General features: G+C 56.7%; 1 protein-coding gene across 4 annotated transcripts in view; it reads left to right on the forward strand.

The window, feature by feature from the left end:
- The window catches only part of CACNA2D2 (calcium voltage-gated channel auxiliary subunit alpha2delta 2), a 138,390-nt gene that overhangs the window by 51,043 nt on the left and 62,341 nt on the right, over positions 1 to 25,006 (forward strand). For all 4 annotated transcript variants that reach the window (XM_060161761.1, XM_060161758.1, XM_060161759.1 and 1 more), the window contains exon 3: positions 16,576 to 16,692. In XM_060161761.1, the coding sequence (XP_060017744.1) occupies positions 16,576 to 16,692 (117 nt within the window). The remainder of the gene's footprint in view (positions 1 to 16,575; positions 16,693 to 25,006) is intronic.

Raw genomic sequence — 25,006 nt, forward strand, 5'->3', positions numbered from 1 at the left:
CACCTTGGAGTTGTGGCTGAGGGCAAGGAGGAGATGGCAAGCAGAGAGGAAGAGAACGTCTGGGATGGGCATGCGCGTGGCGGGCATGCCTTTTAAAACGATCATCAGCCTTAGTGTTCCAACAGCCTCTTTCACTTTGTAAAAGCCTTTTCTTTTGAAAAATAAAAGAAGATTGGAGGCAAGTACAATATTTGGCTGTGGCGGCTGCTAATTTGGCACTGAGTGTCACCTCCGCTTTTCTCCTCCCTCATGCCAAGTGCTCCTTCCCTGGCTCTGGGTGGGTGGGCGGGGTGATGGGAGTGCAGGGCGGGCTCCCGGAGGCTCTTAAGATGCGAGATTCATTTCCTTAAACACACATTGTCTCACTCCAATTTCACGTCCGAGCAGTTCTGGCAAGGAATTATCAGCCCCTGGGAGAAAGCGCGCAGGTTCTATTTACACGGGGGGTGGGGGGGGCAGGCTGAGGGGATATGGGGTGGCAGTGCAAGCAGGGGGCTTGGGGCCGTTTGAGCAGGGAGTCCTCAGAGGACCTGGGTCAGGGCCTGCCTCACCTGGCCAGACAGCTCTCGAAGGGAGCCAGGCCAATCCTCTGTCAGTATGCGGAAATCCTGCCCCATTTGAAATGTCCTGAGTACATGGAGGAGGGGAACTATATAATGATTTGGGGACAAATTGAGGATATCAGGCTTTCAGGTCAGAAAGGACGCTTAAGACCATTTGGTCCAACCCCTCACCAAACAGGACTTTCTGAGACCTGGGGGCCAACTTCTGTTGACCCCCTCTGTGAGGGGGGGCTCACTCACTAACTGGAGGCTGCCCTTTGCTTTGAGTCAGGCTCCTGGACCTCTCCTCGACTTGGCTTCTCACTTGGCCTACGGGTCTCCTCCATGGCCCTTGCGAGCTTAGGCGGCTACAGTCCTGTAGCTGTGTGGGAGAAAGAGCCCCCTCCATGGGTGGCCCCCGAAACCCAGCGTCAGGTCCCTCCCCGTCCTGGTCAGTCCTTAGGGCACAGGCTCCCACGCCACAGGCCTCCCCCGAGCCCGGCCACTTCTTTCTGTATGGCGTTCAGGCTGTTGTGTGTGTGGTGGTGATGGTCTCAAGGAGGAGTCAGGAGGGCGATGCTTCGACCTCCCTCCTCAGTGGCACCCTTCGGACAGCGTGACAGCAGCCCAGATGATTAGGGAATTCAGGCTTCCCGCCTGGGTTTATTTGGGGATGTCTTCCAAGGCTGGGGCTGCCCTTTTATGCCCTTTCTGCCCTCCCCCTGCCCATACCCACAGTCACCCCCAGCCCCCACCCCTGGGGAATCTCGGCACTGGGCTGGGCACCCCATAGATGCCAAGTCAGAGCTGAGCCTGAGGAGGAGGTGGGGAGGTGGCCCGTGCCCCAGCTCTCCTGGGCAGCTGCTCATTCATCACCTTTTAGAGGGGAGACCTGCTAATTTGTCAGCCCATTAGCTGGGCACAAGTAGCATATGGACCCGGTTCCTGTTGCCCTCCTTCTGCCTGCCTCGGACAACATCATCTGGACTCACTGCACAGCCCAGTTCCGGTTTGTATTGTGGCACGGGTTTGGGGGCACGATTTTGCCCCAAGGCTGAGCCCCTGGGTGAGGCAGCTGAGGGTTTAGTGGCTCTTGGCTTCTCCAACAAATCTACGTTTGGAGTTAGTGACAAAGCCTCTCTAAGCCATGAGCTGAGAAGGGCCCTGCTTTCAGGAAAACTGGGCTTTATTTTTAGTGTTCAGAGAAAGATAATTTTTTCTCACCCACTATCAGTAAGGAGATCAACTGTTTTCGTGGTGCTTCAGCATCCTCTTGTCTGTGGGTGGGGGTGGGCAGGAAGGACCGCCTTGTCTGCTGATTCCATCGTCCCTCCCCACGCACACAGAAGGGAATGTGTGCCCTGGAGCTCTCTCTAATGCAGCCTGGCATCGTCGTCAAGAGGGGTCTCTGTGTCTGTGGGGTCAGTGGCTGGCAGGAGGCACCAGCCCAGTATGGCCGGCCTGAGTCTGAATGTGTGACCAGTGCTGGGCTCCAGTCCCTCTGAGACGATGGTAAGATGGGTAGGGGACTGGGTCTGCTCAAGGACATCCCGGGCCTGTCACATGCACATAGATGTTCCTGAGGCCTACTGTGTGCTGCACTTGAGCAGAGGGATGCAGGGGACTCGGGGCTGCACTCAGGGAAGGATGCATCCCACCTCATTCATAGCGAGCTTTCCGCCCACACGCACGTGTGCCTGGACACACACAGCAGGACACGTGTTTGCGCATGCATTGCACACACACAGCAACACTATCATCCTTCCCATGTGCAGGCTGGTGAACACTTGTGTACACAAACCCCACTGTAAACTACACGTGATGCCTCCCAACATACACATATGGACACACACTCAGGCACATACACTGGCATCACCTGGATTTATGGCAGGAGAAAAATGTGCAGTTTAGCAGCCCTAAACTGCTAGCTCTATAAACTCAAAGAGCCTGATAGCCAGGTCTTCACAGCGTGTTGGCAGCCCAGCAAAGCATGGGACCATATAGGAGGGGGTTCCCAGCCAGTTTTGCAGGCCAGCCCTCCAGGGCAGAGTATACCCAGGCCCAGCTGGCAAAGGGACCTATGCTGGGAATGCCTGTGCCAGGCAGGGGCCGAGAGGCAGGACACCATGTTGGGGCCTTGGCCTGAGGCATCTCCAGTGCTCCCCAGAGGCCCTAGGATGCAGGAAAGAGACAGCGACTCAGAGGGGTCCAGGCCCTGGGGTCAGGTTGGAGGCTAGATTGTGTATATGGCAGGGACAGTCCTGTAGCCATGAGGAACTGGCTGGTCTGACATCTTAGCCTGGTTCTGGGTCTGAAGGAAGGGCCTTCCTGCTTGGACCCCTACGAGGCACCAGAAAGAGCAGAGCTCAGCCATGTTCCGGTGGGGATGTGGTAGGGCAGGGACCATAGCTGCATTCTAGAGAGGCTCAGAGTGCCCCAGGGCTCCCTGGTGTCTGGGGCAGGGGAGTTCTGGGCAAGCAGGCAGGGAGGCTGCCTACCCTAGTGTACAGGCAAGAAAACCAGAGGGGCTAGGGTACGCTCAGACACCTTCAAGGAACAATGATTGAACAGGGCTGACCCAGGCCTCTTGCCCTGATCCTACCCTGCAGGCCACAGGAAGAGGGCCAACTGGAGTCCATCCCCAAGATCCTTCCCCAGTACCTCAGATGACCTGGGCTCAGAGATCCTACTTGGGGGGAACCTCTCAGTAGGCCCCCTGTAAGGGATCTCCCAGCAGGTGCAGTGGCATAGGTAGGAGTGGGGTAGGAGGAACATAGTTTTCCAGTTCTCTCCCTGCTAAGGAGGAAGTAGGGCCACCTTACATAATTGGGGCAGTTTGTTCTGCTCTTGTCCTCCTGGCATCGTTGCCCTCACTGCCTTCTTGCTCAGGGAGCCCTCGACAGAGCTGGAAGCTCAGGCATCACTCCCTCCTGCTGGAGGTTGCTGAGCAGAGGACGCGGGAGCCCAGAGCATCTTTGCTGCTAAGACCTGAGGTGCCTAGGCCTGGGAAAGTGGGGGGCAGAGGGGACAAGGTCATTCCATGTGCAGGGACCCAGGCCTTCTGCCCCCAGCCCACCAGATGACTCCATGGGTTCTCAGAGAGTTCACACCAGCAGACCGTCCCCCAAGGCCCTGGTGAGGGGTTGGGGTCGGAGCTGCCTCTGCCCTGCCACTGGACCTCCCCACCCCAGGCAGCTTTCTTCACAGGCCCTTGTGCCTGGACGATCACCTTTGCTGTTGTTCCCCTGCCAGGTAGGCACTCTCGACCCATCCATTCACAGCCCCCTTCTGGCAAGTCTTCCCTGACCTCCCGAGCACAGAGGAAGTGCCAGTGGCTGGAGCCTGGGACTTCCTGGCCCTGCCCTGCTGCTTACCCCTCCCTCTTGGGCCTCAGTTTACCCATCTGTATCCTGATGGGTACAGGATACCCATCGGCCTGGGCCGATGTCTTTGAGAGATGAGCTGTTCAGGGACATTCAAGGCAGGATGAGGTTTGCAAACACCAGACTCAGCTGACCCCCACTGACTTTCATAGCCCTGGGGGCACGCGGCCCCACAGACATTACTAAGGGGGCAGTCAGAGCCACTTCCCAGAGGAGGGGGACTGGGGCAGCATTGGGGCTGAGGAAGGTCACAGGATCCCATGGAATGGAGACAAGCTTCTGAGGGGTGGGCACGGAGGTCTGGAACAAGGTCTGTGTTCAAGTATGTGGTTAGTCTGTGTCACCGAATCCCAGCTCCACCAATTACTGTCTGCCTCAGTTGCCTCGTCTGTGAAATGGGGATGATGACTGGGGACTATAAGGGTTTGGTACTGTGTACGTCTAGCACGGAAGCTCACTTGGGCCCCATTGCTGTTGGCAGCTATTCCTGTGCAGTCATCACCCCATCAAGCAACCCCTAAAGCTGGGCAGTGAGGAGGTGGCCCACCTGGAGTGTGAGCCCAGGCGCAGTGTTTCTGCCTCCCCTGAGCACAGCACGCTGACTTTGAAGTTCATGGCTGTTCAGACCAAGGACCCTCGCGGTGTTCACTGGCGTGGCCAAGCACTGGGTCCTGTTTGCACAGTTCATCTGCATGGTGAACACTGAGCATGGTCACGGTGAAGATAAATGTTGGCTGCTGAGGTTCTTGCATTCATGGAGAGCGAACCTGGAGCTGGGGATGCCAAGGATTGTCACTCTCTCCCCACAGTGAGGTGAGGGGACACTGAGGTGCAGAGAGGGACCAGGGCCTGCCCAGGAGCCCCAGCTGGGAGTGGGTGTGGGGATCACTAGCCTCCCAGCTCTAGGAAACCCTGTGTGGTCACCGCCCTGGAGTTTTCCAACTCTCCTATGAGGGCTCAGGAGAGCCTGTGAATGGTGGGAGAGAGTGGGTTCCCTCTGGGTGTGTGTCCCCAGCATGTGTGTGTCCTCAGTGCATGCATGTCCCTGACGTGTCCCCAGTGTATCTTCAGCATGTGCAGGGCCTCAGTGTCTTCATCCTGTTTGTTTGTTTATTTATGCCTCCAACTTATCCTGCAGAAGATTTAAGGGCACTTAACAAGGTTACACAAAATTCAAGAAAAGCCTATAAATTGGAAGTAGGAGAAACATAAAAGAAAAACTAGCAGAAGGACTAAGATAGACCTGGGAGATGCCGACAGAGGAAGTGAGCAAGATAGCCCAGGTGCGGGTGTGCTCCTTCGTACACTCGCTTGGACACTCACCACCAGCGAGGTTCTGGTCCCCACTGCCTGTCAGCACCTGACACTTGGGCATTGTGACCAGAGGAGGGAGCCCAGCCCTCCTGGGGATGCTGATCCAGAGGCCACTGTCAGTCAGGCCATACCCTTCCCCCCAGCAAGCCCCTGAGCCCTCATGCTGTTAGGAGCTTCTCCAGTGCAACGTCCAACAGGAAGATTTAGGGCCACGACCTTCAAGTAGCCCCAACCATCTGGGGCCAGAAAAATCTCACTGCTTAAAACATTTCCGATGGCTGCAGACCACCTTCTGAGGTGCAGATGGAAACCCACAGAGACTCACCGAGGCCTGGGGCTGCTGGGCATCCAGTGACAGTGGATAGGGCCGTCTGGGCTGTGGTGCTTTTTCTGGCACCCTAAGTGTGAAGCATGGACAGGATCTGCAGGCGACTTCCTGGGCACTGGGTATGAATGTGGTGAGGTTGATGCGTGAGCTGCTGTGTGAGGTCAGGCACATGTACCTGGAACTATAATGAGCACATGGGTAGCAGGTAGGGCCCTGGGATGACTCTGCCCCCAAAGGGGCCCTTGATACCATGGGAGGCTGCAGCCGCTCCCAGGCTTACCTCCATCTCTGCCTTTATCCTGTGTACCTGACATGCCAAGATCCGGTGTTTTCACGAGAGCAGCCAACCCGAGGGCCTCTCGTTGTGAATGGCGCTGTCATTATTTGGCGACATCTTCAGCAGCAAATCTCAGCAGCAAAGGGCAGACTTCCAGCCTATGAGGCCTGGAAAGTCAGGCCCTGCAGGACAGTGTGGGGCAGGGAACGCTCTCAAGGCCTCGGCAGCAGCCCTGGAAGGAGGCCCCATGAGAAGCCAGCAGCACCTTGCATTTGACCTTTCATCTTTGAGGAGCACCCCACAAAGCCTGGCTGAGGCAGCTCAGGGCTGTGCGGGCACTGAGGGTGAAAGCTCGGGCCATGCCGCATGGCTGGTAAAGAGCAGGGTGGGGATTCAGACCCGCGGCTTTTTAGCCAGTTCTCAGCTGTGAGTGCAGGGGACTCGGGGGTGGGAAGGTCTCCCCTTTGGACAGATTTGGACCTTTGTGGTATTTCAGTTTCCTCATCTGTGAGATAAGAAGGGCGCCCTCCTGGTGCCCTTGTCACAGCTAAGGGAGGGAGATGGATGAAGAAAAATCTGATGAGGTCCCCCCACCCAGGAAACCTCCCTGGGGACTCTTGAGGAAAGGTTGGTTTCTGGCCACTGTGGAGTCCCTGAGAGCCCTACCCCAGCCCCTGAAGAGGGTTGCCCACGCTGGGCTATCAGTGCTAGGAGGGGTAGAATGGAGGTGACGCGAACAGAGGAAGCCGACTTTGTCCTTTGCTCCCTGGCCTTTGGAACAGTGCCTCAGGCGCAGCCTCAAATCCATATCATGAGGGTGTTTATGGGGGTAAATTTCTGCCAGGTCTGGGCTGAAGGACAGTCATCTTAGATGAGATCTTGATGACAGCCGGCTCTGTGAAATGAGTAGGAGCCCTCGTTGGCCCACCGGGGGTCTGCTGGAGCCTCTGTCCGCCCTGGCTCCCAGAGCCCTCACCCCACCCTGCCAGCACTCGCTCCTGAGAGTGGAGAGACCAGGCCTTACAGAGCCGAAGACAGAGCCTCAGAGGTGAAGGGGTTGAAGAGGCCAGATGGCAGGCCAGTGCCCAGGCCCTGGACTCGCTCCTGGAGCTGTCGTGTCAGGGAGTGGGCAGGGTCTGTGTCTAGGACCACGCTGGGCCAGGGCTGCTCAAGGTAGTGACCCAGGTAAAGGGCAGACTGGGCTTGTCTGAGGGGGCGTGAGACTGAGGGACCCTGGAGCCTGGAACTGATGACAGGGGTCTGAGGATTCCGGTGTCACAGCTCCTCCACTCACTGCCTACAGTCTCCAGCCATTTCCCCCGCCTGCCAGAGCCTTGCTTTCTTCAGCTGTAAAGTGAGGGCAGTGATTGTACCTGCCTTTTAGGATTGTTATGAGGATGACTCAGTGGGTTATGCACTGAGCCCTGTCTGACCACATGGGCCTGGGAGTGCCTGTCATCACCATCCTCGTCCTTCTGCCGTTGAGAGGCTGAAGAGTCCTGAGGGAAGGAAGGCAGGGCCACTGGGTGGGGAGGCAGCAGGAGGGAGCCGAGCCAGGGTGGGCGGTGAGGGGGCCCAGACACAGGCACAAACAATCTGTTTCCCGTAAACATGGGCGCCTACACCAGCCGGCAACACCCAGCGACTTCTGTGAGTTGGGAAAGTGCGGGTATGTTTACTCACACTCCCCCGTGCCAGCTGGCATGCTGGGCACAGCTTCCCTCCCAGCTGCCTCAACAGCCGGCGGCTCCCAGATCAGGGAGGGGGAGCAAGCAGGGGCCCCCGGATCTCGCCTGTAGTTTGATTCACTTTGGGCTCACCCCCTCCCCAATCCTCATGCTATCCTGGAGTAAATCAAGAGGACAGGGGGCCCTGAGAGTCTCCATGGCAGGTCCACCTGGCCGGGCCATGACACAGTTCCCCTGCTGTCCAGGATTACCTGAGTAGACAAAGGCGTGAAGGCCGGGACTGTCCAGGGACCCTGTTGAGTGTAGGCAACAGGTATCCCTCTAGTGGGGTCCAGGCCCCTGTCCCTCCCCAAAATCTGGCTTCCTTCTCAGAAAGTGCTTCCCACTGGGGTGTACACAGCACCGACACCTCAGGACACCCAGGACTGATGGTGTGCACATCGCAGGTGGGAGCTGTTGCAGGGCTCCGAGTGCCCCAGGGGCCCCGGGATGCTGGGGGCTCCACATCTCAGTTTCTCTGCTCTGGGAATGCCTTGTCTGCTCTCGGCAGTGGCAGCTGCAGGAGCTGCATGCACCTTCCCCATGAGGTCAGGGCAGACTTTTGGCTGGGAAGGAGTCTTCGTGACACTGCACCACCCCACCACCAGGCCTGGGTCAAGCACCTTGGATTCAAGGAGTGCTGGGAACTTGAAAGAAGGGGCTCAGAGAGAGGGCTTCTTAGGTAGCCACTAAGCAGCCCATGCTTGAGCCTTAACTTCTGACCTTGGAGCTGGGCGGTGGGTGATGGAGACCTGACTGTGAAGCATTTGCTTTTGAAGTACACGAGAGTGTGCCCCGTCCCCAGCTCCCGTGGACTTGGCCATCTGGCATTGTCACCCGTGTGGGAGGGAGACACCCCTGTCAGATTCCTTTCTCCCCTCCCACCTGTCCCCAAATAGTCCCTTGACCACCAAGGGAGCCAGAACCTGGGGAAGATAGAATCACAGACTGCAAGCTTCATGTAGGCACACAGCCATGGGAATGCTGTTATTTAATGATGGCAGCCTAGAGTCCAGCTACTGTGCAGGGTGACCGTGAGTGAATCCCTTCTCAGCATCGCTGACAGGTGGGCTTGCATATTTCCTGTGATGGGGGGCTCACTATCTATCCAGACTATGCTCTTAAGAGTTTGAGAGCCTCGAGTGTGAGAAAGTTCCTCCAGTTTCCTCTGAGCTGGAATATGCCTCTCTCCCCACAGGCACCATCAGGAACCTCAGAGTACTGCCCTCAGGAACCTTGCCTCTCACTCTCGGAGCTGGGTAGAGGCCAGGACACTCTCACCTAATATATACAAGCCTTAATACTAGAGGCCACGTTCCAATCAGGTCTGGAATAACAGGTGGATAATCAGGATTGCCACGGTTTTAAAGTCAGTTTAGAAATTCACATCTGTTTCAGAGGAGCAAACTGACCACGCCTAGGAGTGGGCCACGCATCAGCGCTCCCTTGTGGTGGGTCATTACCTTGCCCCAGGGCCAGCGTGAGACAGGGCCTTGCAGAGGTGGGGGGTCTGCATGGGGGCAAGTGCAGAGAGGTTGGCACAGACTGGCCCTAGCTCAACTGGGAGGATTTGGTTTATTGTTTTGTACGGGGTTGTGTGTCTTTTGAAAAACAAGGGATTGAGCCTTTTTATGACATGGATTTTACAGTGTAACGAGGCTGCGTAATTTCCCATTCTCAGCAGCAAGTGCACTTTTTACACTAATTGCATAATTAGACATAATGTACTAATTGCAGTAATGGATGACAGTCAACTAAACTTTAACTTTAAAAACAGGGAGGCGTTGCTGGGGGTGGAGGTGGGGGCTTTGTGCCCCTGTGAGTTTTTCAAAGGGAATCTGCTGGTGAAAACTCCTAGCAGCTTCCTCTTAGGGGCCAAGTGGCCATAGAGCCACCAGGGCCTTCCCACCTTGTGATCTAGGCTACACCCCCTCCGTCCCTGAGGACCACCCCCCAGTCCACCCCCAGCCACCTGGGTATCTACCTCCCTTCCTTTCAGAACCTGTCCCCCCAGCTTCCCTTCTGCCCCCCCACAAGCCCCTGTGCTCCTGCCACTGAGCAGTCCATTCCCTCCCCCCAGCCCAAGGGCACCTGCCATTACTCCTGCCTAGAGTCCCTTATACCCCAGTCACCCCCATGTCTGGCAAACTCCTGCCCAGCCTTTCAAACTCTGCTTAGATAGCCTCTCCCCTGAAAAGCCATCTCAGTCTTTTCCTTCACACTCCCAGCCCCCGCCCTCCCCAAGCAGGCCAGTCTCACTCCCACATGTCTCCTGCACTCCTCTCCCCACTGCCACCCCTCTGCCATTAGCAGTCCAAATAGACATCTGTCCCCTCTGGTGGTGAGTCCCAGGAGGGCAGGGACAAGGTCTGGTCCATCTCTGCTTTCCCAGCCTCAAGAGACCCCAACAAGATCCTGTGGCATGAACATGAGTGCCCCAGTGGGGATGTAAGGACATGGGATGGGGGTGGGGAGGAGATGGGGCCATTTATGGGCCACCAACCCAGGAGGGCCACATCCTTATCTGCTCCTGAAAGCCAGGTCAACACTGCCTTTGTGTCCTGTGTCACAGCCCATCATGGGCCACAGTGTAATGGCCTGGGTAGGCATCTGTGACCCTCTCTAAACAGAGTGTTCATTCTAGGAAATCCCTATTCAATATGAAGGTTAGTTATTAATAATGTGACAGCCAGCATCACAATATACAAACCCTGCTTGTGACGTGACACCACATACAGCTAACTAACTGTGGAGCCAACCCACCACAGGATGGTGGCAGGGTGGCATGGCCATGTGGGACCCTAACGTGGCAGCTGGTGATTGTCAGCAGCTGATGAAGCATGCAGCCGAGTGGCCCATAACCCACTGCCTGTGTGCCAACTGTGTGCTCTGAGGGCTCTGGGGACCCCTTGCCCTTGTCCTACTGTAAGCCCCACACCAGGTGGGCCAGAGAAGAGCCACAACCCCTGCCCCAGGTAACTTTCTGCCACACACACAGTCCAGGGCCTGGTGTGTCCCTAGAGCAGCGGGGTCAGGGTTTTCGTGCACCTGCTGTGAGTGGCCCCAAAGGAACTGGGCTGTGGGGCTCAAGGTTGGTTGGGTGTGGGGAGCATCCAGGATGTGCAGCCTGTCCTGGATCTGACCTGAGTGCTCTCAGTGGGAGGGCCTGCAGGTACCAGGCTACTCCATCCACCCTGTGGTCTTCGAGGGTGATTATTAGCAGCTATGTCAATACCCTTGATTTTCCCCACGAAGGCAGGAGACAGGGGCAGCAGCCTGGCGGGAGGGCAGGGGCCAGCATTGCCCTGACTGACTGGGGTCCCTGAGCTTGTCACTACCAGTCCCTCCATCCCTCCACCTCCCTCTTGGCCCAGCTTAGGATCTCTGGGCCACCATGAGCCCCCTATCCTCCCACTTAAGGCTCCCCTGATCCCTGGCACAAGTGTACCCCTTTTAGCAGCTGGCCCTTGTCTCCAGATCCTGTGGCCACTCCAGTGCTTGCCCATGCAGGCCGGCCTAGGGAGGCCAGCCCACCATCTCTAGAGACCTGTTGACATGAGGGCTGGGCAGTTAAAACCCCTACCAGCTGCTCCTTTCAATACCAGGGACCAGGCACTGAGACATGGCTAAAGGGGGCTGGAGAAGAGCAAATCCCCCAGGAAAGTCATATCATGGGGTTCAGCTCCCCCCACGCTTCCTGTGCCCTGCTCAGCACCCTGGGCAGGGGAAGGGGGCAGGATGCTGAAGCACCCAGATGAACCCCCAGCTGAGCTTGGGCCTTTGAGGAGACCGGCGGCAGCAGGGCCCAGCCTGCATCAAATCTTTCTCGTTCCATTTTCTTTCTGATTTAATTTTCCAGAGATTAGGGCCCGTTCACCTTCGCTGCAGAGAGGAGCCTCGCACGTGTGCCTGTTTTTACTCCCAGGGTTGGGTGGTTGGTTAGTTGATCAGGCTGGTTCTGCTGGTCCTCCCCCTCCTCCCCTCCAGAATGGCCCTCCTGCCTTCCACAGGCCTCAGGCTTTCAGCATCACTCTGGTTCCCCCAGGCCCCTTTCAGGCCCCCCAAATTCCCAGCTGATACCCTGTGCCTCACCTTCAAGTTTGGGGACAAATGCAGGGAAGAGAACTGCACAGAGTGTGACCTAAAGCAAACACTTTGGATAAGACAGACTATTCTTATCTGAGCTCTGCCGTGTAACATATCCTCTCTGGCCCTCAGTGTCCCATCTGCTAAACGGGTGTGATCAGAGCGGTCTTTCCTCAGGGGTTGTACATCAGCGAGGTCAAGTTTGTGAAGCACCTGCCCTTGGGTGGCTAGAGCCATCACTTGGCAAACAGGGCTGTATCTGCAGCCTCCACAGTCCCTCTTCCCTCCTTCCCCCTCCTCTCCCTTGCTGTCCTTGCCCTCCTTTTCGTCTCCATTTCTCCCACCTTCCTCCTCTCCCTGGGCAGGTTAGGTGCTGGCTTAGGTCCAGACCCCACTGCTGCCGACCTTCTGGGACTTAGCAAAATGCCTCAACAGTCTGATGGGGGCCTGTCCAGGTCACTGGTTCTGGGGCCTTTTGTCTCCTTTGGTGGCTGTCTCTATGTTCAGGTGCCTCAGACCTTATTCCCCTCCCAGTCAGAACTGTTTAGAGCTGTGAGAATGAGGCTGGCTCCATCTGCCCCTGCAAGCATCAAGCATCCAAGCTTCCTGTCCAAGGTAACTGTTCCTCCAAGTGTCCTCCATGCTCACCTCCCCCTTATGTAGGGACAGCTATGGAAGCAGGAGGCTAGGCAGAGGGCCTGGGGCCCCTGACGAGGCCTTGGCCCCCACAGGCCCTGGAAATTCCGAGGCCAAAAGGCAAGTTGGCCAGACATGCTGCCTAACAAAAGAATTACTAGCGCTGAGAGAGGGTTGGGATGGGGCCAACACTGCCGGGGGGCGGGGGGTGGGGGGGGGTCGTTACAGGAAGTGGGTGGGGGGGAGATGAGAGACATGGAAGGACAGGTCTTGATAACTGGTAGGGGGTGCCTTCAAGGGGAGGAGGATGCCCGGGCAAGCACTGGCCATAGGTATACGGTATAGGATGGGGGAGCCAGGAACTCCTGGGAACGAGGAGCTGCAAACGGTCTCCTGAATTATCCCTCGGGGCCTCAGCTGCCGCTGCTCTCCCTGTTCCTCAGCCCCTCTGTCGCTGTGTCTCCTGCCCTACCCCACGTGTCCACCTGGCTCCAGCCAGCCTCTCCCCTAGTCTGCTACCCTGTGCCACTACCATTCCCCATCTCCTCTCTCATGGCTGCCATGGAGCTGTCACAACCTGTAGACCTGTGGGCTCCCGTTTCTCTCCTTGGTCCGGCTGCCTGTGCAGAGCCGGGGGCCACGCAGGCTGCGCTGCTGTGGGGGCCATTGGGTTTTTCCAATTGCCTCTCTGGGCCGAGGACACCAGCGGGCATGCAGTCCTGCTGTGGTTGTTGAGGTCCTGCCCCCGGTGCACCCTGGCCTTCCTGTTGCTTCCAAGCTGACCCCAGGGACCAAGGCTAGAGGCTGGGGTTGAGGGGAACCAGCCCTGGCTATGCCCTGGAGCTGCCCTGGGCTCTCCTGGGCTTCTTCCTGGACCTGCAGGTGGAAAGCACCTCCCAGGACCACATCAGTGGAGAGATGACCTATCCCCCAGGGTGGGACCATCTGCTGGGCTGTGTCATTTGGATCTCTGGGACACAGTGTTCAGCTCAGGGCCCCAGCCCAGGGGACAGGGACAACTGGAGCAGGTCAGGGGGAATGTTGAGAGGGGTGAGGCACCTGGCATGGAAGGATCGAGGGCTGTTACATCTCAAGGGCTCATTTGGGATTGGGGGACAGGCTTGGCTAGTAGCTCAACCAGCCTCTGCAGTTCTGGAATTCTGCCCTCATCTCACCAGAAGCTTCTTCTAGCCCATTTCCCTACCCTCGCTCTAGGGAGGATTTAGATAAGCGGGGAAAGGCGGAGGGGAAGTAGGCACAGTATAAGCAAAGGTGCAGCAGTGGGAATCAGCATGGGCTAGGGACCCAGAGGCCTGCATGCAAGTGCCAGGTCAGTGAGCTGGAGAGGCCTCGAATGCTGGCACCAGGGCCCAGCAGAAGGATGTCATGGTGGGTCTTTGGGTAGACCCAGGAAGAAAGCATGGCAGATGCAGCCCCAGGCTCCAAGGGACAGCACACCTGCAGGCAAAAGTGGTGGAGTCAGACCTAGGTCACACTGGCTCCAGAGCTCTGCTCCTGAACATGGAATTGGGCATATGCGTTGGCTGAGGGTCCACTGCACACAGGCCTGCTGCCCGGGGAGAGATGGAAGGGAGCTGGCCATAGCTGTACACTATCCATGGTATCCTGTGTCTAGGCTCCCCTGTTATCACCACCAGGGCCGAGGCCAAGGTGCTGGGGACAAAGACAGGATAGCTGATGGAGGGGGTGCTGTCCAAGGAATCCCTGGGTGGGGCTGAAGGGGGACAGACCCAGGGAGGCCAAGGCTGCCTGCCCAGGAATGGGAGCCAATGACTTTGGATCCTAGGTGTGCAGATCTAGCCAGGAGAGAGTGGAGGCAGGGAGGGGACTGTGATTCCTTCTGCAAAATTCTGGTGATCCTAAACAATAGCAGTAGTGACAATAGTATAGGCTCCTCGTGGCATGAATCTTTTGGTCCTTGGTCCGCCTGTGAGGGGAGGACTGCCGTTCTCTCATTTAATAGATCGGACACTGAGGTTCAGAGATGGGGTATTTCTTAGCAGGGTCCCTGCTTCCAAGCCCTTGCATCAACTGTCAGGGTCCTCGGGTGTGACCCTGCCACCTGGAAACCCACTCCCTCTGCAGCCCCTGAGCCCTGGTTCAGTCACCATGCCAGGTTGCAACGGGCATCCTGGACCCAAAGGGGAGGGACCCCCAGGTTCCCTAAGGAGAGTTGTCAGGAGGCTGCATGGTCCAGCTTCCAATACTGGGGCTGCCGTCACTATGGACAGCCCTGATTGGGGCACCTGGGAATGACCTTGACAGGGGAGTCAGTTATGGAAACTTTATCCCCTGCCCTGAGAAGCCAGGTGGCTGCGCCCCCTGCTGACGCCAGTGGGCCGCGGTGTGCTCAGCCGAGGTTTCAGCCGATGTGGCTGAGACGAGGCCTCAACACACCCAGGGGCAATGGTCCAAGATTGGGAAAGGGTGTATTTTTAATGTCTTGAAACCTGGGAAGAAGGTGTCAGGGAGGATGGGTGACTGGTTTTTCCACTCACAGTCGTGTGGCCTTGACCTGTCCTCTCCTATTTCTGAACCTCGGTTTCCCCAACTGTGGGCACCAGGCACCAGGCTCCCTGCATTTCTCAGTGATCCCCAGGGTCTGACCCCTCCTTGGCCTCGGCCTCCATCGCTGTCTTCCATCCGGGGGCCTCTGTCCTGAGGCAGGCCCTGGGGGGCCCAGGGAACAGCCTGGCCTGGTGCCTACTTAGGGCCTCCATCCTCCCTGGCCGTGTAGCCAGGCCTGCGACTCGCCCTGTAATCGCTGCTTCTCTGTGGGAAGGAGCGACTTCACCACAAATTATTTTGTTCCAAGAGAAGGACAAAAAGAAAAGAGATGCCGGAGGGATGGGGGGCGGTGGGAGGAGGAGATTGCCTGAGCCAGCTTTGAGCGGTGCTTTAACCCTTGCACTGCCAGGTGCTGGGTGGGCAGCAGAGCAAGGGCTCTGGAGGCACCTGGTCCCCCACCTCCTCCCTCTGTCAGATGCCAGAGGCCTTTATCTCCCCTCATCTGGCTGTCACTCTACCGACCTTATCTCCCCTGCCTGTCTGTCTCTCATCAGCGGCCTCTCCCACCTCCTTATCTCCTCCTCGTCACCTCCTCTTTGTGTCTCTGCACATCCCTCCACTTCTGCACAGCCTGATGGCAAAGTCTGGTGGCAGCAGCTCAGTTGTGGCGACCAGCCTGTGACCTCTGGTGAAGGAGCCAGCTTGCAGCACAGACTTCCTGGGGTAACCTGGATGGACACATGGACTCATTCAGGCTCAGAGGCACATGCAGGGGTGTGCAATGCATACACACACATATGCACACACGCATGCACGTGCACACACACATGCACGTGCGCACACCCAAGACCCCAGCCATGAACAAAGACGCCCACAGAAACCTGCTTCTACAATTCCCATACGGCCCCCAGGCTTTATCTAGTGGCCCTAACCCCACCCACCCCAATACTCAGGCTCGTGCACACAGATGGATGTGCGTTGAGCCATAACACACACATTCACACATGCAGATGCAGACTGTCAGATTTACACCCCCAAGTGCATGTGTGCACAGGCTGACCCCACCGCCCCCCCAAGGAAGGAGGAGGGGGCAGATTCATTCCCCCCATATGCCTCTTCCTCCCTGGTCCCTGCCCCCATATTCTGTGCCCAGAATGACAGAGGAGCCCCTAGGGGCACCCAGAGCTCCTGCAGTAGTTTCCGCAAATGCCCTGAGGGAGCACCAGCGAAAGGGGGCATGGATTCCTGAGCCTGTGTGGAGAGGTGGCTGTGTGTGTGATGCATGTGTGAGCGTGTGGGTTTATGTACACACGTGGGCGTGAGAGCATCTTCTTGTTGGTATGTGGTATACAACGTGTGTCTGTTGGCTCCATCTCCCCCGGACACCCTGCCTCCCATCCAGCCCACCCTCCCCACTTTGCTGCTCTTAGCCACCCTGAGCTGGTCAGGGAGGTGCTGCTTATGGCCCCTGGAGGAGGAACCCTGAGTCCCAGAGAAGGTGGCGACAACCTTGTCCCACCAAACACACACAACCAGTGCAAGTTGTGGAGCTCATGGCCTTGCACTTCTTCCAAGTCTATCTGAGCACTGGGCCTAACCCCAGACCTCCCTGTTCTCTCTCAGTGGCCAAAGCCAGGGTTGAGGTGGGGGTGAGGACTTTCTGTGGTGAGCTATGCAGAGAGGGTATATGGGCACCATGACATGGGAATGTGGGACCACCCTGGCCTCACCCCAGGCTTCTGCTTCTTTCCAGATCTACAAAGACAACAGGAATCTGTTTGAGGTGCAGGAGAATGAGCCTCAGAAGTTGGTGGAGAAGGTGGCGGGGGACATTGAGAGCCTGCTGGACAGGAAGGTGCAGGCCCTGAAGGTAGGTGCGGTTGTTTAGGTTGAGAGAAGACCAGGCAGAGTGGCCTGCGCTGTGAGGGCAATGTCCCCACCCACCGTGAACACACAGCCCTCCTGGCCCTCTGAATTCAGGCTGGGCCATCACTGGCAGAATGTGCCATGTGGACTGTGGGCAGCTGCGGCAGGAGCAGGATAGTTTCATCTGGAGTAGGCTGCGTGAGTGGTGACCTGGGGCCTCGGGGGCCCTGTGTGGGTATGATGGCAGGCCCCACCTCTCCCTTCTGTCAGGAAGGTGGGCTGCAGGCTGAGGCGGACGGAGTGTGGAGGGCCCTGAATGCCTTGCAGAGAAGGCTAAGGCCACATGATGCTGGGAGCTGGAGCTCCAATTCTGCCCACGATTTCTCCACCTCCCTCTGGGCCTTAGTCTGCCCATGTATACTGAGTGTGCCTGTGAGCTCCAAGGCACCATGGTCCTGTGAGATTACAGGACCTGCTGGTCCACCCTGACCAGGTCTCTGAAGCCCACAGACCCCGGTACTCAACCCACCCCAGGGAGAGCAAGTGGGAAAGGGCTTCTGGAGATGTAAGGTGCCCTGGGCAAGTTGTGCAGTAAGGAAAGGAGGGGGGTTCAAGCTTCCCTCAGATCAGAGGCATAACTGCTGTTGCCCAAGCCTGTGTCAGAGAGATGAGTCCATTTAAAAGGAATGAAGTACTGATACACATGACAACATGGATGAACGTGAAAACGTTACACTAAGGGAAAGAAGCTCGTCACAAAAGACCACCTATTGTGTGATCCCATTTCCGTGAAATGTCCACAATAGGCAAATCCATAGAAACGGAAAGTGCATTAGTAGTTGCCTAGGGTGGAAGGGAGGGCATAGGGAGTGTCTGCGAACGGGTACAGGATTTCTTTTGGGGGTGATGGAGATATTCTAAAATTAGATTGTGGTGATGGCTGCACAACTCTGAATACACTAAAAAAAACACTGAATTGTATACTTTATGTGGGTGAATATTACGGTATCTCAGTAAAGCAATTTTTTTTTTAAATGAGCAGAGCCTCACATGCCATGCCCAGGCTTGGGCCAGAGGCCTGGCAGGGTCAAGTCAGAGCAGCCAAACCCCCACCACATCCAGGCCCAGGGAGGGAACTGTGACCCCCTTCTCCAGGAACTGGGCCCTACTGTCCCCCTGAGATCCCCTGCCTGCCCCTGTGTGACCTGGGATCATGGACTAGGGAAAGGCTGGCCTCCTGGGACCAGAGGAGGTGGGCCCTGAGGGCCTCCCACCCAGTGTGGAGCCGGAGGACCCAGAGCTGGGCCCAGCCTGACCTTGGGGATCTCCTAGTCACAGGTGGGGACAGTTGGGGGAGTGAACTGTCATGGGGAGGAGGCAAAGCCAAACCTTCAGCTGGGCCGGCCGTCCCTGTGGGGGTCCAACAATGTCCCCCTGGTTGTAGGAACCATCTGCTTGCCTCACGTAGCCAGCACGCCATGTTCCACCTTCTTGCCTTTCCTAGAACTGGGCACCACCTGGACACTCTCCCCTCCTTTCTCTTGTTCTCTGTCTCGTAGTCTCTCTCTCCCTGCTTCATTCCAGACCCCCTATTTGCCCACTACTTCCTTGCTTTGCTGCACTCCCCAGCCCAGGGCCACCAGCCCTGAACTTGTGTCGAAACCATCTGATAGATTTGGGAAGGGGCACCCTTCATGCCTTTAGGCCTGCCTCCCACCCCAGCTTCAGGACGAGTTGCCTTGCCAGGGGGTGCCGAGTGGTGGCAGTGACAGATGCCCGACCTGCCCTCTCCATATGGAGCCCAGGGCCCAGCCCCTGCCCATCCCCTCTGAGCATCACAGGGCTGGAGTCGTTCCCCAAGCTTCTTTCCCCACTCCTCGAGGAACAGGCAATCCTGACAGCTTGAGGGTGGGAGAACCCAAAGCCCGGGGTCCCGACCTGAACTCTCTCCCTATACCCCACATGGCAGACTCTGCCCGGTGAGGCAGTGCAGATGTCTGCTTCCTTCCCACTGAGTCTGCAGCCCAGGCACCCGTGGCCTGGTACACAGTTGGTTCTCAAGGGAGGAATGATAGGAAAAGGCACTCACTGATTAGGTGCTCAGCGTGTGCTGAGTCTGTCACACGTCATTCTCACAGCAGCCCCCTGAGAGAGACACTGAGACTCGGACCTGCCATGCATTAGGCCAGGACATGGCAGAGCCAGGATTTTAACCCAGATCACTCTGACCCTGAGCCAGGCCCTTGACTGCCCACATTAGTCCGGAGGTGTGCATGGAGCCCAGCACTCTCCTGGCCAGTGAGCTTTCCCTACTGCAGTGCCCCCAGTGCCCAAAAGATGCTCCTGTCCATATCCCTAGGCGAAGGAGAGGACTGTCCTTTTCCTGCCTTGGTCCTAATTGTTCAAGATGAGCTTTGGTCTTAATTATGTTTTAAATTTGCTTTTAATCAAGTTCTGGCTCTTTTCTCCTTTCCCATATTTGTTTGCAGCCTGAGTACATATGGAGGGAGGAATGTTGGGGGTCTGGACCCCTCCACACTCCAGTGTCCCTCTCTCCCTAGACCCCATCCAGTAATCCAACTTAAATCCCCTTGCTCTGGTCTGGAATTTTAATGTGGGGCTTGCAAGGAGGGAACTGAGCAGCGCGGGACGGAAGTTCATTGTCTCATCTTATCAGGGATAATCAGATGTTTGTAACAGGTTTCTCCAAGCTACACAGAGTGTTTTTCCAGGCCAAGAATCAGGCAGAGCAGGCCAGGTCAGGGACTTTGCAACACAGGCAACCATCATCCCCAAGTCCAGGAAACCTGCTGGGGTCTCAGCTTAGGAAATATGGAGGGAACCTGCTAGGAACTTCTGCTATCCAGGCAGATGGGTCCTCTGAGCCAGGCCTGCTCTGTTAGGGTCTTGAGTCCCAGGAGGGGTAGGGAGGTGCCTAAGTTCTTTTTTTTTAATTAATTATTTATTTATTTATTTATGGCTGCATTGGGTCTTTGTTGCTGCGCGCGGGCTTTCTCTAGTTGCGGCGAGCGGGAGCTACTCTTGTTTGTGGCACGCGGGCTTCTCATTGCAGTGGCTTCTCTTGTTGCGGAGCATGGGCTCTAGGCACGTGGGCTTCAGTAGTTGTGGCACGTGGGTTCAGTAGTTGTGGCTCACAGGCTCTAGAGCTCAGGCTCAGTAGTTGTGGCTCATGGGCTTAGTTGCTCCGCGGCACGTGGGATCTTCCCAGATGAGGGCTCGAACCCATGTGCCCTGCATAGGCAGGCGGATTCTTAACCACTGCGCCACCAGGGACGTCCCAGGAGGTGCCTAAGTTCTTATAGCACATTGGAGGTAGAGCTGGGCCCAAATCAGGACTCTCCTGTCCTCCTAGCTGGGGCCTCTCTCAGAGCCCCTTTCTCAGAAAAGTCATCTCTTGGTTGTATTCCTTCCTCCATCCATTCTTCAACATTCACTAAAGGCCTACTGTGTGCCAGGCTGGTGCTGGGGATGCAGTGGGAAAGGACAGGCCTTGTTCCTATCTTCATGGAGCTCTCAGTCGCATCCCATCCCAGGCCTTAGTTTCTCCCTCTGTAAAATGGGGACAGGAGACTGTCCCTGCCCAGTACTTCTGGTTTCACAGCTCCAGGAGTCATCATTTATAAAGGCCACAGTGAAAACAGTGTCTCTGAAGGTTGTGCCACCTTCAGCACCATTCCTGGCACCCCTGCTGTGTGGCTCGGGGGAGAGGCCATAGGAGGAGGAGGTGAGGAGTGACCCCAGTGTGGGGCATTCCAGCCTGCTCTCAGAGGACAAGGCCAAGGGCAATGTGGCTCAGTGGGCTTGGTTCCTGGAGAATGGGAAGCCCAGGGCCAGAGCAGCCAGGCCAGAGCAGGTTCTTAAGGGACATCAGTGTGGCAGCTAGAAGCCTGAACTCAGGGATACCCTTTCACCTCCAACCTCAAATAAGCCAGAGGCAGTGAAGAGTCCTGGCTGAGATCCAGGACCCAGAGACCTTGGCCCCTGAGCTCTGCCCTCCCCACCATGCCCATGTTTCTCATGCTCCACCTCAGCTACTTCTCACTGTCCCAGGGGCCAAGACCCTTCCAGATGCCATGCCTTTGCACCTTTGCCTTCATGCAGTGTTTTTGTTTTGTTTTTTATATATCTTTATTGGAGTATAATTGCTTTACAGTGTTGTGAATCAGCTATATGTATACATATATCCCCATATCCCCTCCCTCTTGAGCCTCACCCCTCTAGGTTGTCGCAAAGCATTGAGCTCATCTCCCTGTGCTATGCAGCAGCTTCCCACTAGCCGTCCATTTCACATTTGGTAGTGTATATATGTCAATGCTACTCTCTCACTTCGTCCCAGCTTCCCCTTTCCCCCACTGTGTCCTCAAGTCTGTTCTCTGTCCATGTAGTGTTTTTAACCCCGTTGGCACATTGGAGTCGCCTGCAGGACTTTTAAATCGTGATGCCCAGGCCCCACCCCAGACCAAGTATAGCAGATTCTGTAGGGGTGGGGCTGGGCTTCAATATTTTTCAGTGGTCCGCAGATGATTCAGTGTAGATTCAGAGCTCAGGACATTTCCCCTAAAATGGCAGAAATAATTCCTTCCCACGATTACTGGCCTCTTTCTGAGTGCCTACCAAGTGTGCAGCCTAAGATGAGCCAGAACACTTCAGAACTCTGCAAATCCTCCCTACAACACAACTCTCATCCCCATTTTATATTTGAGGAAACAGCCCCAGCAAGGTTACACCACTGGCCCCAGGTCTCACAGCAAAACCAGACTATAGATCCAGGCACTTGGGCTCCAAACCCCAGATACTGCCCCTCGACACTGCCCTCCTCCGTGCTACCGCTAGTGGCCACATGGCACTTGCTACCCACAGGGGGACAGGGCCAAAGGAAGAGAAGATGGGTCCCCTCTGGCAGGGGCTTGCTCTGGGATGACCTAGTGACCTTGAGCAAGTCCTTTTACCCTTGCAGCATCTTCCTTGGGCAGTGGAGACAAGACACTGAGCAGCCCTCTCAGCCCACCCCCATGTTGCCCAAATGGATGGGACAGGGGGAGGTACGTCTGTGGCTCTGGTTCTGGGGGCTCCAGTGGGCAGCGTTCCCACCATCAGTGGCCTCTCTGGGGAGCAAGCATCATTTAAAGAGTAAAATTAAAAACCCTTCTGCACACAGCCACCCTGCTTTTGCCACTAATGGCTACTTAACCCAGTTAAACTGATGCATTGTTGGCAGTGGCTGGGTCCATTCAGGAACTGGGCTCTGGGCTGGGTGTTAGAGGAGCAGGAGGAATGAGCGAGGGAGAGAGCCAAGGGGCCAGGGCTGTGGGACAGAGCCCCCCACCCCACCCCAGTCAGGAGGGAGAACGTTCTGCCTAGCTCCCACTTACTCGCTGCTTCCTTTCTCAGGCTTCGCCTAATGCAGTATTTCTCAGTGTTGGAACTATTGACATTTTAAGCAGGATAATTCTTTGTTGTGGGGGGCTGCCCTATGCATCGTAGGATGTTAAGCAGCATCCTTGCCCTCTACCTGCTAGATGCCAGTAGTACACCACTGCCTCAGTTATAAGAACCAAAAATGTCTCCAAATGTTGCCAGATGTCCCCTGGGGGCACAGTGCCCTTTGGTTGAGAACCACAGGTCTAATGGGACAGAGAGATGCAGCTATATTAAATAGAAGCGCCATAAGCAGGGGGACATTGGGGACCTCAGAGAGGTACAGACAGAATAGAGCAGGCTTAGCAGGAAGAAGATCCCTTCAGTTCAAGGGGGTAATAGCAAGCTTGGGGCTGCCTGGAGGAGGCATCAAGGATTTGGGGGAAAAGTTCAGCATTGGGGGCAGCTGGAGGCAAGTTCAAAGCTGAATCCACAGATGCATTCGTTGATGGGGGTTGGACAAGTAGATCGGCCCTGGGAAGACATGGCCAGGGGTATCACCTGCTGCCAAGGCCTGGCCCAGAGTAGGAGCCTCATGAACATTTGTAGAACAGATGCCAGGGCTGTGGCTCCAGGCTCTGGCTGGAGGTCAGCCTCTGGGGTCTGACTCCAGACCAGGGAAGCTCTAAACGGCACACTAATGGTGGACAGACAGGCAGGAAATTCTCTAGCATTGGCTGCCTCCACCCACCCTTCTCTGGGCAATTAAAAGGTGTTTATGTGGGGCTGGCGGTGGCTTCTGCCCCCTCTCCATTACGAACATTAAGAGATCTTGACCCTTCCACTTTCCTGCTCTTGAAAGGAGCTGCAGACACGTGGAGCCAATTAGGCGTGCGCGTGGGCGCTGAGGGCCTGAGCAGCCTTTTCTCCCTGATTGCAGCGTTTACGGCTGATTATTCTCCCCTCACCCAAACAGCGTCTCCGCATCCTGGCAAGGTGCCACCGCCACCCAGAGGAGCCAGCTGGGGCCCCCAGGGATGGGGGAGTGTTGAATTAGTGAATGGGCATCCACTGAGTGCTGATTGTGTGGGAGCCCTTGGGCACCACTGCCTGAAAGCGACCACTCAGGAATCGGGGTCAGAGGGAGCCCCTTGGAGGAGCCTGCCTGCCTGGGTCCACTCTCCATACACCCCAGGGTCCTGGGGCTCATCATGAGCTTTGAGTAAAGATGCTACTCCCAGCAGCTGGTGGACGTGCATGTGGGACGGCCTCCCCTTCCTGCATCCCTGCCAGGTGGCTGAGAACCCAGAGACCTCTCGAAGTCCCCCCGGCTGAGCTGGCAGGACAGGGAGCTGGCCTCCCCGGAACAACAAGGAAGACAATGCAGGAGGAGCGCGTCTAGGGAGTGGCCGAGGATCCTCAGGGAAGATATGTCATTCCCTCCTCTTTGCCCACCTGCCCGAGCTAGTGGGGGTCAGGAAGGGCTGAGCTGTGGGTTTGGGGCTGGACTTCCCTGGTCCCGGGATTGCCCCTGTGGAGCAGGCCCCTCTCCTGGCTCCTCCTCCAAGGTGCAGGGGCCTCAGGAGGGGTCAGAAGAGCTGTGGTCATTCCTCACATCCACTATAGCCGAACGAAGGGTCTAGGGGCCTGGAGTGCGATGTCCCTGAGGCCCACAGAGCCTGGTGGATCAGCCTTACACCCACCCACCCACCCTGCTGCTCAGTTCTCCCCCATGACTAAAGGTCAGGGGGAAAGGCTGACTGCAGCCACATCAGGCATCTTGCTTACCCTGACCGACAGCGCCCACCACCTGTGGGATGCATGGCTGAGGCACCTCAGGCCCAAGTCTCACCCCAAGGGGGGGTGTCTGAGCCTCTCCTGCCCGATGGCCCTGCTCCTGATGCCACGTGCATCCCCTGGGAGCAGCAGTTAGTCTCCCTGTCATTCACTTGCTCACTCAGTTGTTAAGCAAACCTTCTCTGCTCCCAGCCTGACCCTAGGCGTGGTGCCTTTCTCCACTCACTGTGGGGCAGAATTCCTATTTTACAGATGAGGAAACAGAGGCTCAGAGACAATGCCAGCCCAGCCACTGCCTGGCCGAGACAAGGTCACGATTCCCCCTGCTCCCCTGGCTCCTGAGCCTGTGTGCCCACCCTTCCCAGAGCTCCCAGGGATTGGGAGAAAGCAGAACCATGCTGGCTGGGGCAAAGAGGAAGAAGCCCAGGGTTGGGAAGGGAAAAGGTGAGGGTCTGCCAGGCAGAGGGCAGAGCACTAGCAAGGGCCTAAGGGCAGGACCTCGACTGGAGGACCCTGGGGAACAGCTGGTGAGGGTGGCTGGGACGGAGAGGGCTACAGATGCAGGCTGGGAATCACTGCCGTGAGTTCCCTTTTTCATACCCCTGTACCCTGCCCACCACAGGAGGGGGAATCTAGGGCGTGGGGGGTGGGTTTGGCCAAATGGAGAAAAATCACCCTGGGACCAAGGGTGATTCACTGGACTCCACTCCCCAGAGGCCTGCACTGAGGGAGGATCCTCTCCTGCTTCTGTCCACCTCCCTGGGAGTCCTAGCTGGCAATGGGGGGCAGATGCTAGGAAGCAGAGTAAAGGGCCTGCAGGTGCCACAGGGACAAGCCAGTCTAATTCAGGATCAGAGAAGTGAGAAATTTAATTGAGTTTTAATAGCGTCTGGCCCTTTGTTCTGAAATCCTTGTGTACAAGGACTGGGGGAGGTAGTGTGCATCTAAGGCAGGGTAAGCCAGTGGCCCTCCAGGATCTTAGACTTCGAGGAGACAGACAACAAGCTACGAGGTCAGTGTGCAGATCAGCTGACATGGGAGGGGCAAGTCTAAGAAGACAGCCTGGAGGAGGTGGCGTTTGAGCTGAGCCTTGGAAGGTTGGGGTGGGGGATGCCCGGGATTTCCAAAGCTGGAGAAAGGGA

Source organism: Lagenorhynchus albirostris, chromosome 10, assembly GCF_949774975.1.
Source record: "Lagenorhynchus albirostris chromosome 10, mLagAlb1.1, whole genome shotgun sequence".
In the NCBI taxonomy this organism is placed as follows: Eukaryota; Metazoa; Chordata; class Mammalia; order Artiodactyla; family Delphinidae; genus Lagenorhynchus; species Lagenorhynchus albirostris.